This window comes from Armigeres subalbatus, chromosome 2 (genome assembly GCF_024139115.2).
Source record: "Armigeres subalbatus isolate Guangzhou_Male chromosome 2, GZ_Asu_2, whole genome shotgun sequence".
NCBI classification, from domain to species: Eukaryota; Metazoa; Arthropoda; class Insecta; order Diptera; family Culicidae; genus Armigeres; species Armigeres subalbatus.
The window spans coordinates 68,900,093-68,916,031 of record NC_085140.1 but is presented as its reverse complement, the minus strand read 5'-3'; the positions used below and the strand labels follow the sequence as shown (position 1 = coordinate 68,916,031).

Genomic DNA, 15,939 nt, shown 5'->3' with positions numbered 1-15,939 from the left:
GTATGGGAAAAGTGATCCAAATGTATGGGGAAACGCAACCGTTTCAGTTTTTTTATTCTAGGTGGCGCTGTAGTCGACGGATTCCTGTTGTGGACAAAATGTAGAACCTTTTTTTATATAAGGAACCGACTGGTGAAAACCGGATGTAAATCCCTTTGAAATTGGCCTTATAAGCATCCAAAGTCGAGGGTTTCGAGCGTTTCCCCCAGGGGTGTTTAAAATGAGAGCAACGTACCACCGACCATTGCGGCGAAATTAAATGCACAATTAGTGGCCAATTAGTAAAAAAACACATCCGGGATATTGTTCGATGTTTAATCTCGCAATTTTATGGCGTCGTTTTATCTTCGAGCTAACACGCTAAAAAAATTACTCAAAATTGACATAAATTGAAGAACTCAAAATTTGGTCAAGTTTGGTTTATGCTATGGTTTAGAGTTCAATTTTCGAAGCGTGAATGTAAATACACGAAATAAATTAAGTACTTCTGCCATTTATTTTGTTAGCCTCAAATAAAAATAGGGAGTGAGTTTACTAACTTCAATCGCTTCGCAAGAGTAAGACTCATGACAAATTGTCATTCTGCAGCACTAGATGACAAGCAACAGATATCAGCATCGCGTTTCGTACATAACACATGGTAAAATATTCATTTTTACTACTAAAATATGTATTTTAAAATTATGTAGCCAGGTTGCCTATTATGGCCACCCCCGGGTCCATAATACGCAACATCGAGTTTGTTTACATACGTATTATGGTCCCCCCATTTGATTTACATGTTCCATTTCCACATGTTCCTGTTGCCTATTATGGACCCCCTCTTCTGTGCTAGTAATGGACCCTCTAGCGCGTTTACATTCATAAATTAGTTAATATAACTGAATTTCAGTCTCCCAGTGCAAAACAATTGTATGGAACGACTACCCTGATAAGTGAAGCAATTTTATCCTATGGAAGTTTGCAGGAAATTGTAGATTCCAGCGTTACCTTTTGGTTTTTATCCAGGGGGTCCATTACTAGCACTCACTCCCTATACAGTCATCCAGTTCCAACATTATTGATATGATCCCTCAAAATTACCTTATATTTGGTAGGATCGTTCCTTATAGAACAATATTGGACCCATTTTATTATTTCCCCTTTATAATGACCAATTTCAATATTGGGTATTCAGAAAAATCAAATAAAAGCTCTTTATTTCTACAGGTATACCTCAATATAACGTAACTAATTTTTCACTCTTCAAATCTCCAAAACCACTGGTCCTGCAAGAAAAATGTGCTTCTTGCTTTTGTGAAGTGATATTTGATCGTGCAAGTGGAATACATAAAATGGATTCAAAATCTAAGGAAGAATTAAGTATGGAACTTGTTGTCCCAATTGAAAGTTTTAAAGGTGTAAAGTTGCCTTCAAACGGTGATGTGCTTGGTCGGATGCGTTTTATAATGAAAAATCAACACTTGAGTATAAAACCAGCTGCTAAAACTGTAGTAATTGAACTTTAATTTTTTTTGGGAGAAATATAGAATTCCTCTAATGCAACACTACAATGCTGTTGTTAAGCTCCTAAAATTATTTAACAAAATGCGAGCAATTAACAAAATTCTTCTCACGCGGGAGATAAACAGAAAGAGCAAGAGTCTAGTTTCATTAATAATTTGGATCGATTGTTTGACATTGCTCGACGAAATGCATTAAATTTGATTAAAACGATAAGGATAAACAGTTCCTTATTCTGCAAAGGGAAGTTGGAAGGCCTGGATCTGCCTTTGCGAGAGTTAAAAAAGGCAAAATCGAAGAAGAACCAACAACGGAACCAGAGCCTTCCTTGGAATCTCAATCAGCTACCAGCGTTTTTACTATTGATAGAGGAGGTAAGAATATAATCAAATAAGATGGTAATTTCTACTATATGTGCTGTTTGTAACATATTTTTAACTTTTTTTTAAAAGAATCTATCTGATTTTTTGTTTCTTTTCTAAATAATTAATATAGGTATAAGTGTTGTTTGTTGATAACTTTGTAGTTTTATACAGTTAATAAATTATGCTATAAACATTAAAACTGTTGTTTGAAAAATTAATAACTTATATAATATCCCAGGTGGGGCCCTCCTTAGCCGTGCGGTAAGACGCGCGGCTACAAAGCAAGACCATGCTGAGGGTGGCTGGGTTCGATTCCCGGTGCCGGTCTAGGCAATTGGAAATTGTCTCGACTTCCCTGGGCATAAAAGTATCATCGTGTTAGCCTCATGATATACGAATGCAAAAATGGTAACTTGGCTTAGAAACCTCGCAGTTAATAACTGTGGAAGTGCTTAATGAACACTAAGCTGCGAGGCGGCTCTGTCCCCCAGGGTGGGGATGTAATGCCAATAAGAAGAAGAAGAATATCCCAGGTCTCTCTGTCTTTCTATCCTTCTGTCCCTCTGTCTGTAACGATTATATCATATCGTTCTAAAATTGATGCAACGGGCATCACAATGTCCGAAAACAACTCGTTACAAATATTTCATGAATTTTGTCTCCCCTTAAAAACTTCAGCTCGTTGGCTTCAGTGGTAAGTCACCCCCTCCCTCTCTAGCTACACTACTGTACAGAGCACGGAAAGTATTTACCAATCGGATAAAAATTCGCGAGATTGCGTGATAATCATGCATTTAATTTCGCCGGCACCGAATACGCCTGCATCGCGGCCGCAATGGTCGGTGGTACGTTGCTCTCATTTTAAACACCTCTGGGGGACACGCTCGAAACCCTCGACTTTAGATGCTTATAACTTGGTCAATTTCAAAAGGATTTACATCCGGTTTTCACCAGTCACTCCCTTATATAAAAAAGGTTCTACATTTTGTCCACAACAGGAATCCGTCGACTACAGCGCCACCTAGAAGCAAAAAACTGAAACGGTTGCGTTTCCCCATACATTTGGATCACTTTTCCCATACAAACTTTGAGCCATTTGCGCACGCCAACCACTGGACCGAATGAGCTGAAATTTTCAGGGGAGCTTCTGGGACCCCCAAACTGTCATTTAAGGGTGCAAGGTTTGAAATTCTAGACTTTTCACTTTTTTCATATAAGCTTGGGCCACTCTAGTGAGACAGGAGTGCCATACAAGACCTCCTTAATAAGGCCGTTCTTCTTCTTCTTCTTATTGGCATTACATCCCCACAGTGGGACAGAGCCGCCTCGCAGCTTAGTGTTAGTCAGCACTTCCACAGTAGACTGGCCCAGCTTAGTATGGGGAGAAAAAAATGTTGTCGAATTCCACGGGGCACCCCCCAAAATTGTGTCTTTGGGTGAGAAAATCAATCTCTGAAAATTTCAGCTCAATCGCTTGTTGCATAAGCTGGCGCATTTGAATTGAAGTTTGTATGGGGATTTCAGCCAAAATGTATAGGAAAATACACCTCCGTCACTCATTTAATCTAGAAATTGGTTCTGATTGCTCGATTGACCTCAGAATTGCAAAAACGGCAGTTGGTATGGTACAGAACAATTTCACAGAACATTGTATGATGATTAAATGAACTTTTATATAGTTTTCGGCTGATTTATTAGGAGCTGAATTGTGTATTTTTGGATTTATTGATCGAATCGTATCAGTCGAAACCTATATAAAAGTTCATTTAATCATCATACAATGTTCTGTGAAATTGTTCTGTAGCATACCAACTGCCGTTTTTGCAATTCTGAGGTCAATCGAGCAATCAGAACCAATTTCAAGATCGAATTAGTGACGGAGGTGTATTTTCCTATACATTTTGGCTGAAATCCCCATACAAACTTCAATTCAAATGCGCCAGCTTATGCAACAAGCGATTTAGCTGAAATTTTCAGAGATTGATTTTCTCACCCAAAGACACAATCCTGGGGGGTGCCCCGTGGAATTAGACAACTTTTTGTTTCCTGGGCCAGTCTATTCCACAGTTATTAACTGCAAGGTTTCTAAGCCAAGTTACCATTTTTGCATTCGTATATCATGAGGGTAGCACGATGATACTTTTATGCCCAGGGAAGTCGAGACAATTTCCAATCCGAAAATTGCCTAGACCGGCACCGGGAATCGAACCCAGCCACCCTCAGCATGGTCTTGCTTTGTAGCCGCGTGTCTCACCGCACGGCTAAGGAGGCCCCCAAAGCTATAATAATAACGCTCGGGCAAGATGAGCACCTCATATTTTTTCCGCTATTATGCTTTTTTCTCCTAATGTCTCCGAGTACTGTTCAACAAAAGACTTGCGCTTGTTCTCGAGAATTGTCGATTTTGACCAGTTTCACGCGAGACGACCGTGTATTTGAATGGGAGGTATTAAGGCAGAATAAATAAATCTAAAATACAGATGGTTCTATAACACCAACCCGAATGTCACTGCCCCATGTCACTACCGACTACCCCGAAAGGCCACTACCCTGAATATTCCAATACCCCGAATACCCCATTACCCCGTTCTAATAATATTACTTTTGCCGGGAGCGCTTGGGATAATGCGAAAGAGCGAACGCCAGAGACCAGCGGAGAGAATAAAAGCAAATCTGGCTTCACGACCTTCGCACCTCATATCTTTTTGTCAAATCTTGCCGTTTCGCGGTAGGGGGCTTTACTGGCCTTATTGATTTCTTTTTTTTGCAGTGAGAAAAAGATAAAGCTCGTCTCTATATCGCCCTTTTCGGGGACCACCGTGTTTACCTGGCACGCTATATCGCTCAGCATTACAGCTATTCGATAATCATGCATTTGTTTTTATTTTGATTTGGGATATGTCTTAGTTATAAACTACCATTGATCAATCGTCATACTTCATAGATATTTTCATCCGAATTTTATTTTTTATTCTTCATTTTTTTCTTCGTTTTAAATAATATTCTCGGTTGGTGCAGATTTCCCGACGCCATTCCCTAATATTGTTAGTACTATACACACACTTGTTTGCTTTTCGGGAAAACCATTCTGCACGGTAAATGTGAGGTGGTGAGACAAAATAAACTCTAATAAAACGGTGCACCTAAACTTCAAGAATCAATAAAGAAAAACAATTGCAATTAACTAAATTAAGGAGGAAAGAAAAAAACATCCATCAATTTGAATTAATCTATCAATTTGTTTAACATTATTATCAAACCTAGTCTTATTTTATTTCACTTTATTCGCTACATTTGTATGCATTTCTTTAGTCTTTCCTAGAGATTATTTGCATTTGTTTGTTTGTCTAATTTTACATTACATATACAGCGTGATTTCAAACTCTCGATATTTTTGTAAAGTAATATTAATTACTGTTCGATAGAATATGGGTAAAATTTTACACGACCCTACAATATGCTAGAATATGTTTTTTCGCTCTGCGTGTTCCTAAAAATCAATCCTAATTAATTGGACTAACTATATCAGGGCTGGATTATATTACCATATTTGTTTTAAGCTTTCCGATATCCAGCCTTTTTTATATTCTGAACTCAATTTTAATATTGTTGTCTTGTATCTACACACCCGATTATCAACATTTTGAGATATACTTGACCGGCGTATTTTATGCAGGACGAAAGGGAACGCAATTTGGCAGAAACACTGTCACTTACTTCCAGGTTCCGAGTTTGTTTACTAGTGTTGCCTATTCATATAAGTATAATAATTGTACTTAATATTTACAATGACTGCTCAACCTACCTGGTATTTTGGAAACGACGACAGTAACCATGTTTGTTATAAGATTCACAATCACACGTACAAAACTAACGTCTGTAAATTTAATTTAACTACTCATTCACACGCTGCGCAGTTACTACCATCCAATTGAATGTAGAGGAAACAATACTTAACTTAGCAATAGAAAAAAAATAACAAAACAGAGTCAACTGAAAATCAATAGATGATTGTGATCAACTACAGCGCGTTTCGTACCTTGCGCTCAGTTGTGGTGTTTTATGCTGTATGTTCCATTTTCAGCTATTGGCGCTTTGCTGATATGGATTCACTTCTAAGGCATCTCTTCCCTTTTCTCAAAAAGGCTTACGTTTGAGTGCTTATTCGTATTTTTTTTTTTGACATTTCTATTAGAGAGTTTTTACATATTTTCTTTCTAGTCTATGTGATTTCCTGCTGCTTTCGTGTTGTTTTTTTAATTTTAATTTCCGTTGGTCTACACTATCAGTATAAAGGGTGTAATTATTGGATGATATTTTTGCTGAGGTGCCAATATGAGTGATTATATGATAATAAATAAAACGGGGATTGCGCACAGTACGGTAGATGATTATTTGCTACTTTCACGAGTGAAGCTTGGCAGTTCAATGAAATGCTAGATTGATGAGCAGATTAGTTCAGTTTATTGAATCGGAGTACAAAATTGATCCCAAAGCGCTCTGGTTCCAAGTTCCGAGACGGTATTTAATAGTGGTGGTTTAATTTTTTTTTCATTTGTATTTATGAAGACAAAGTATTTTGTTTTTTTGTAGTCTTATAGCCTGTTCAGCTATCAAGGCAATAAAGATTCAAATTTATTTTACGAATTTTCAGAAGGCTCATAAAGACGTAGAGTCTGCTCGAATCAACAATTATGTTACCGCGCTTTGTTTTGAAAATTTATGCCTAATTTTTAGAATATTGAATTGTTTACGGAGTAACTAAGTACTCAGATAGGCTTATGTTCCTGATATTTATCCAAGGTGCAAGGTGCAAAACCGTGCCATAAACCTCGTAAATCAACGGGACCCCAACGAAAGGTGGAAACATGGAAGGCGGAATTACAAAATGCAGAATCTTGAAAGGCAGACCTCGTATCACTCGTTAAAATAGGAAGCTTCATTCTCGCTAATTTGCTGAAGGGGACTATGTTATTTTGGCATAGCTGTATAAAACAAGTTTAAATGCACCACCTCGACGAATTCAGGTGATGTCTATTATGTGTGTTTGTATGCTTGCAAAATTTTGTAGACACACTTTTTGGAGCTTAGCATTAGTCGAATTACTCGCGACAGGTTCCATCCGACTGTTCCATTGTTTGCTATTAAAAAATTTGCCAGATCGGACTATAGGCTCAGAAGTTATGACCAAAATATGATTAATTCACAAAAAAAAAAACACGAGAAAGGCAGCAACACCGCTATGTGGATTAATCAGGGTTTTTTCAAGTCAGAACACGTAAAACAGCCATCAGGAATCAATTTTGTCATAAATCATGGCCAAGGAATCGATTCGTGGAGATATTCGTGACGCTTGTTGACAGAGCACTTCATAACGGCGATCAACAGACTACCGGATTCAAAAACGAAGTTGGAAAAAAGTTACGCTGATTGAAACCGTGTTTGTTGCAATAAATCTGCCTCAAACCTGACAACACCACGAACCACTTTTTTTCACCACTTTACAAATGAGCTGCTTTCAGACTTGATTAAAAAGGGGTAAAATTTGTAGTTCAGTCTGTTGCATTTATTCAACTACTAAAATGTCTTTCTCTCTATGTGTGTGTGTTTTAAGTTAATTTATCTGCAGTGTTGCAGTTTCTATGCTTCATTCGTCCGTTAACAAATCTCTAATAAGTGCACTTGATGTTTCTGTTTATTTCTTGTTTTTTTCATACATATGTACTATTATTCTTATCAATTTGCTTCTAGGAGATCGATCAATCCATGGAAAATGAAAGTTTTATCGTAAAATGAGAAAAATATAGTACACAAAAGATATCGTTTTATCTCTATAAAGACTCAAATGTCCTTCGAAGGAAAATAGGAAAATATTTAACAAACGTCATAGCAAAAAACATTCCTAATTTAAAACACATAATTTACGCACGACCGCATCCTTTTGGAGCGCCTGAAACCGAGGTCAATTTCCATTCGCCGTTTGCGGATCTTGGTTATCGATTTGATCCTGAACGTAAGGATGATCGGCTTGCCGCCCAAATCTGTGGTTTCGTCAAAACCACGGAAAATAGGCTCAACATCTCCAGACGTGTAGCCAAATTCGCGTACCTCTGTATCGATCGAATCTCGCCATCCGTAAACAACAGCTTCGCTCGAGCACGAAGACAAGCGATCCTCGATCGACGGTTGAGCCGGTTCAACAGCAGCGGGTTGAGCTAATTCCTCTTCACTTTCCTCTTCCGCATCATCCGACGGTTTTTCTTGTACGACCTCCTGAGGAGCTTGCGTTTGATTATGCACCTCATTCTCAAGCTCCAGTGGAACAGTAGTACTGCTTGTGTCACTCTCGCATGACTCTTCCCGTCTTCGTACCTGCTTTTCCGGCTCATCCTGGACCTCGGTTGATCCCTTTTGCTGCTCCAGCTGTTGCATCTCAGCTTTGTGCTCCTCGACAATTTCGTCGAAATCTGCCAACAAATCATCAAACTCCTGATCGTCTTCTTCTGGTTCGTCTTCCACCACACTTTCCGGTTCTGCCTTCTCCGTTTTATTCAGGTCATTATTATTGCTTTCGCTAGATTCTTTAGTTTGGTCCTTTTGGGTCTTTTCAGGCTGTGATTCATGGTCGCTTTCACCTTCGTCTACAAGCACCACCTCGGAATTATTGGTCGAGACGCTTATCGTTCGGTGTCCATTGTTCTCCGAAATAGAACTACTCTTACTTGATTTGCTTCGTCCAATACCGCTAGAAGTACTCTCTTCCATTGAACTGCTGTACTGACTTTCAGTCGACTTCTTGGATTTGGCCCCATTGGTACGCTTCTGATTTGCAACTGTACGATTAACCTCCCGCAATCGGAAACCTTCCTCTTCTGCTCGCTTAAATGCGTCGTATGTATTTTTCACATTGGATTCCAGTTGTTGTATGCTCTGATTTGGGTAGGTCGTCTTCAGTTGACGTCGAACACCGGCCGTTCGGTTCAAATCTAACCACTCGTGGACCAATAGCTGTTCCATGGTTATCCGTCTATCCGGATCGACCGTCAATAAACGCTTCACTAAGTCTTTGGCCTCTTCACTAACATTCTCCCACGCAGACGCCGCTAAATCGAATGAACCGCGCCGAATTTTGTCCATAATGATCTCCATCTGTTTCGCCGAAGATGCTAAATTCGTGTGACCGAAAAATTGTCGCGGCGTAAACGGAGCCTGACCGCATAGCATCGTGTACAATATCACGCCCAGAGACCACAGATCACTCGATTCCAGCGCATAGGATCGACCCTCGAACACTTCCGGTGCCGAATAGCCTAACGTACCAGCGATTGGCGACGACACCAGACAGTTATTGTTTTCTATGCTTTTGGCGAAACTGAAATCTATCAGTTTCAGATGCTCTGAAGAGGGCCCCTCGAAAAGCACATTCTCCGGCTTGAGATCGCAGTGAGCGAAACCTTTCTGATGCATATAGGCGACCGCTTGGACCATCTGGCGGAAGTAGTGCCGAGCTTGACTATCGGTGAAACTACTGCTCTTGTTTATTCGATGCAACAGTTCGCCGCCGCCCAGCAGTTCCAGTACGATGTAGATGTGATGCGAATCTTTCAAAACTTCTACAAATTTTACAATGTTGGGCTGACCTTGACACGCTTTCAGCGCTTCGACCTCCCGCCTCGCATACTCTGCCGGTTCTGAGTGGTTGAACAGCACTTTCACGGCGTAGTATTTGCTACTACTGTTACTGGAGCTGTTCCTACTACTGTTATGGTTCATACTGGAGGACGATGATGATAGCCGGCGGCATTTGAGGCAGGTTGAGAACAAACCATCTCCAATCGCGCGATCCGGTATTAATTCGTACTTTTTGTAGAACGGAGAACTCTGTAAATGGAAAATAAAAAATCGATTAGTTTTTTGCTAGTAATGCTAATATGAAACTTTTTTTTTATTTCGGGACGCCATTTGTTAATGGTATAGTCATTCTCCAGAAAGAGATTCCCATTTCCCCTGAATACACCACTCCATACAAAACCATTCCCCAGAAAACCTGGAAAATCCTCATGAACGATTCAAATCAATCAAAGTTAATCCCAACTCGGCACCTAAAAACTCATTGCTGAGTTGAATCATCCATTTGAATCATTTTATAGGTTTGTTTTGTTCTCCTTTGTTAAAAATAGTAAATTGATGTTTGTCGCATAGCACAATGGATACTCTTTTGTGTGAAATCAATAAATTGTCCCCAAATTGAATTTAAATGCACGCGTTCTTTCAAATTTGCATATGAGTTTGCTCGCTTAGGAGGGTCCGAAGATTGAAATTTGTAAACGATTGTAGGGTTAGGCGGTGCAAAATGGGTCACGGGATAAGATGGGTCAGGGTCGTTTTTGAGCATCGTTTACATTTTAATGTGGAGATTATGACTTTGTAGAAGGGATAATTTGGGTCCACTTTATTGTCAGTCACTCGATTTGATGATAAAATTTCATTTTGGTAGAGTATGGCAAGGTAAAATATTTTCAGCATTGTGAAATTTAAACATTTTTAGTAATATAATGAAAGTAACATAAGTAATGGAGGTGGTTTTGTACTAACTGCGTTGAAATAAATAAATTTGATCGAAAATGCAAATAAGGAAAAATGGGTCAGCACATACTGAGCGGCATAGTTCGTATTCAAAACATATTTTCCATTGCTGCTTTACTCGTTTTAAGGTTACTTTTGAGCATAATGGTGTTAATTTGTCTATTAAAAATGTATAATTTTTGTCTTCAAGAAAGCAATACACGGACATGATCCGTAATGCTGGGTAGACACCTTTACGTGGTGTATTACGGGGTAAGATCTACCACGGTTACATTGCCAGCTACAGGCAAATCCTGACCCAACGAATACCTTCCTCATTATCCAACTCCGTGGTACTTATGAGGGTGTCGTTAAGTCGATGGCCCTTCTTAAGTAAGTATCCCTTTATCATTTTCTTCTTCTCCCTAGTTACGGTACAGATGGGCGTGGACATGAGTAGTAATCCTCATGTTTTTGTTATTTTGACTGGAATTAAGGACCCTTCTTGATTTCTGATAGCATTCTAGATATAGTTTTTAAAAGAAAAACACGAGTATCATAAGTGTCCAATCTACGAATTCCACCGTAATAATGCTAATGCTAATGCTTATCAAGAAAGCAATACACGGACAACATGTTTTCATAAGAAATGGCAGACATTTTTAAATGTAGAGCCATTTCTTCATACAAAGCTTAAAAATCCTTTTTTATTCAATAACATAATTGGCATTCTATCTGTGTGTTATTTAATATTCTTGTTATTCTTGTTATACTCAACGTATCCCCGGGCCGTGGCCAATCTACGTTGTATGACATTAGGCAATACGTTTACACTGCTGGCTTAAATTTTCAACGTGACGATTAATTTATAGAACTCATGAAATCAATGTGAACTCGACTCGTGGAAAACTTATTCCAGGTTATCCGAGGCTTGTGACAGACCCTTTAGCACAACGGACCTTTCTATCCACTGACTGGTAGGCTGGAACGTCCCGTCCTCTGCTTCAGACCCATAAGGGGTCCGAAGCAGTTCAGTTTCAGGGTAGTAAACTTGTGAGATAATAGAAGATAGAAGAGGAGAGTATGGAGCGGCTTGTTTACCGCTTCCGGCTCTAGCGACTGCTATGGAACCTTTTTATTAGAGAAATGTTTGTAGAGATAGAAACGGTTGTGTTTATGTTTATAATAGATGATTAGACAGTTCGGGATCGCTACGATAGAGTTTATTATAGCTTAGATGATTTATACTTATGGTAGAAGGGAAATGATTGAAATCCGTTTTCTGGTGATTGTCGCTTCTTGTATGTAGATTCGTATGTAGATTGATATGATGGAGGTACGCTGCCGCGATTCGCATAAGAGTCCCATGTTGATTTTTGACGATTTTGATTTTCTTCCATAAATAAGCTTAAAATGACCTCATCTTCAAGGAAAACTGATAAAATAAAATGCTTCTAGAAATTTGAAATCAAAACCCACTTGAGTTGTCCCATCTGATTATTTATTCGCATAACAATCACATTCCAGTTTTTGATACACTCTCGCACAAAACATCAATGTAATTATGGTCCATTTAATTGTTCCATAGCAATGTATACAAATAAAGAATATTATGCCAAATTTTCAGAAAGATTGCTGGTTTTATCGATTTATTAGATTTTATTTTATTTCTCCATGTAAAACGGGTTTGAAAAAGTCAACAGCATATTTCTCAAGTTGAAGAAAACTGACATGGGACGCTTATGCGAATAGGGGCAGTACGTGCAGTTTGGGATTAGTGTGATCACGTTGGTTTAAGTTTGGAAACATAAAATAGAAAAGGAGGAAGCAGGAGGGGTGGGGGAACAAATACCTAACCATTTGACGCAGAAAGATTAAAATAATTAAACTGAATTAAAATAAATCAATTAAATTTTACAATTTTGGTCGAACTTAAGTAAAAAATGTGTTCCAAGCGTGCCCACCGAATTAAGTATATTAGGAGTACTGATAACCTATTATTATTTATTTATTCAGACTAAGGCCGAAGTGGCCTGTGCGGTATATAAGAGTCTTCTCCATTCGGCTCGGTCCATGGCTACACGTCGCCAACCACGCAGTCTACGGAGGGTCCGCAAGTCATCTTCCACCTGATCGATCCACCTTGCCCGCTGCGCACCTCGCCTTCTTGTGCCCGTCGGATCGTTGTCGAGAACCATTTTCACCGGGTTACTGTCCGACATTCTGGCTACGTGCCCGGCCCATCGCAGTCGTCCGATTTTCGCGGTGTGAACGATGGATGGTTCTCCCAACAGCTGATGCAACTCGTGGTTCATTCGCCTCCTCCACGTACCGTCCGCCATCTGCACCCCACCATAGATGGTACGCAGCACTTTCCTTTCGAAAACTCCAAGTGCGCGTTGGTCCTCCACGAGCATCGTCCAGGTCTCGTGTCCGTAGAGGACTACCGGTCTAATTAGCGTTTTGTAGATTGTCAAGTTGGTACGGCGGCGAACTCTATTCGATCGGAGCGTCTTGAGGAGTCCAAAGTACGTACGATTTCCAGCCACTATGCGTCTCCGAATTTCTCTGCTGGTGTCATTTTCGGCAGTCACCAGTGAGCCCAAGTACACAAATTCTTCTACCACCTCGATTTCGTCACCACCGATGCAAACTCGCGGTGGGTGGCTCACATTGTCTTCTCTTGAACCTCTGCCTATCATGTACTTCGTCTTCGACGTGTTGATGACTAGTCCGATCCGCTTAGCTTCCCTCTTCAGTCTGATGTAGGCTTCCTCCATCTACTCAATGTTACGTGCCATAATGTCTATGTCGTCGGCGAAACCAAATAGCTGGACGGACTTATTGAAAATTGTACCACTCGTGTTAATCCCTGCCCTTCGTATTACCCCTTCCAAAGCGATGTTGAATAGCAAATACGAAAGACCATCACCTTGCCGTAAACCTCTGCGGGTTTCGAAGGGACTCGAGAATGCCCCTGAAACTCGAACTACGCACATCACCCGATCCATCGTCGCTTTGATCAATCGTGTCAGTTTATCCGGAAAACCGTGTTCGTGCATTAGCTGCCATAGCTGGTCCCGATCGATTGTATCATATGCGGCTTTGAAGTCGATGAATAGATGATGTGTGGGCACGTTGTATTCGCGGCATTTCTGCAGTACTTGGCGAATGGCGAACATCTGGTCCGTGGTGGAGCGTTCGCCCATAAAACCCGCCTGGTACTGCCCCACGAACTCCCTTGCAGTTGGTGCTAGTCGACGGCATAAAATTTGGGAGAGTACCTTGTAGGCGGCGTTCAGCAATGTGATTGCGCGGTAGTTGCTACAATCCAGCTTATCGCCCTTTTTGTAGATGGGACACACGACACCTTCCATCCACTCCTGCGGCAAAACTTCCTCCTCCCAAATCTTGAGCAGACAATCAATGCAGTTAGATTGCCAGGTAATACGTGCACATCGTAGCACTGGTGATGCATCACAATCGTATATATACAGGAGTATATGAGTTAACGAACAGGACACACGGACTCCAACACCCTTTCCCACGGGACGAAGCTGCAGACGATAGCAGTAATAGAACACGACACCATGGATGCATCGTGAAGCACCCAGACAGCTGACGCAGCACGGACAGCAACGACGACCAACGGACTTCGGACCCCGATCACCTGATCTGGGCCACAGGGCAAATTGCTGAGTAGGTTTGATAGGTTTCTTCAAATTGAATAGAGGAAAATAAAGTTAGTCTTATCGCACGGTGCCCCCAGAAGCGAATATTATCGCACTTTCATGAACCTCCGTGGTTTTCTCACGAAAAGAAAGCTTTGAGCACCAGGAAAAGGATACGGGGAGTTTTAAAATCTTTCATCGGTGAAATTTTGAATACGCCCTATTTTAAAATTGTATGGTTTTCCCCATATACAATGTATATTATACATACATGTTAGGCAAAATATAAATATATAGTGCTTTACTTTTCAATAGTAAATAAATCAAGTATTGTTGAAATGCCAGTAGCAATACAAATAAATGAATGTTTTTCGACATTCGGGTAATGTGTCCAGCCCAAGTGAGTTTGTCATACAATAAAACTGGTCGAACTATGAATGTGATGGAACAACAGTGCTGACCTCGTAAGTTTTTGCTCTCAATTGCAAAGTTTACTCTCCAGATTAGACAATCCAATGTTTTCAAGGTAATAAACCCATATGTCAAGACATATTATAATATTGAGTAGGTGATATGTTCCTAATGATCATGAAGATCGAAGCGCCGCAACTTAGTTTACGCTCTGTGTTTGGAAAGGAAATCCTGATAAAAGATGTGAGCAACGGCCAATTCACTACTGCATTATCACGAAAAATTTAACGAATTTTTTTTGAATAATATGTATTGTTAGAAAAGTGTCACATGTAAACATAATAAATTAAAACAATCATAAAATATTCGCTTTCCTAATGCAGTAATTGTCTGAGCACAGAGATGTAAAATTCAATGATTAAAACAAGAACAAATCACTGGTTACAAAAACTTACAAGGACAGATAAATCAACCCAAAACATGAGTTCAAAAAACCTACTGAAGAGAACATCGCAACAAAATTTACCCAAAATTTGGGTAGTTTTTCCTGTCTTTGATTCTGATAGAATAAGAGCAAGATGCAAGCACCTCACTGGGGTAGTTCGGCCCAATAACCCAAATTTGAGTAAATTTAATATTCTCAGTTTTCTGTGTATCCAAGTTTACTTTGGGTAAATTAAATTTAGTTTTCAGTAATTTTTTTACATGTGATTCAAGGCAAACTACCTAGTGCTAGAAAAGTAATTTTATTTAAAATTGGGTTATTGGCCAAAAGTACGGATTTGACTGAAGACCACCCACTTTCGGGTAGCTTTGGTTTTCCGTGTAGCAAAAGACTCAATACTTATGCAATCTTTAAAAGAACAGCTAAGCAAGTATTTTCCATCCAAATTACTTGATTTTTAAAACATGGCTAGTTTCATTCACTTAAATTAATAGATCCTTTTACTTTCCCAAAATGGGTCAATTCCCCAGCAGAAGGAAAGAGATAGCAAACAAAAGTACCCATCAATGGGTAAACATTGGCATTTGCACACATCTTTTATTAGGATTGGCTTTCCAAACACAGAACGCAAACTAATTGCGGCGCTTTTCATGCTCGATCTTCATAACTATTGGGAACATATCACTTACTCAATATTATAACATGTCTTGACATATTGTTTTATTACCTTGAAAACATTGGATTGTCTAATCTGGAGAGTAAACCGTGTAATTAAGAGCAAAAACTTACTCGTTCAGCACCGTTGTACCATCAAATTCATAGTTCTACCATTCTTAATGTATGACAGACTCACTTGGGCTGAACATATTACCCGAATGTAGAAGAATATTCATTTATTTGGAAGATTTCGTATTGCTACTGGCATTTCAACAATACTTGATCTAATTACTATTGAAAAGGAAAGCCCTATATATTTATA

The 15,939-nt window shown here is 39.6% G+C and overlaps 1 protein-coding gene across 5 annotated transcripts in view; it reads right to left on the bottom strand.

Moving 5' to 3' along the window:
- Positions 1-4,799: 4,799 nt before the first annotated feature.
- The window catches only part of LOC134208885 (ribosomal protein S6 kinase alpha-5), a 73,333-nt gene continuing 62,193 nt past the window's right edge, over positions 4,800-15,939 (bottom strand). For all 5 annotated transcript variants that reach the window (XM_062684839.1, XM_062684840.1, XM_062684841.1 and 2 more), the window contains one exon: positions 4,800-9,749. In XM_062684839.1, coding sequence (XP_062540823.1) covers positions 7,776-9,749 — 1,974 coding nt within the window. In that variant the 3' untranslated portion in view covers positions 4,800-7,775. The remainder of the gene's footprint in view (positions 9,750-15,939) is intronic.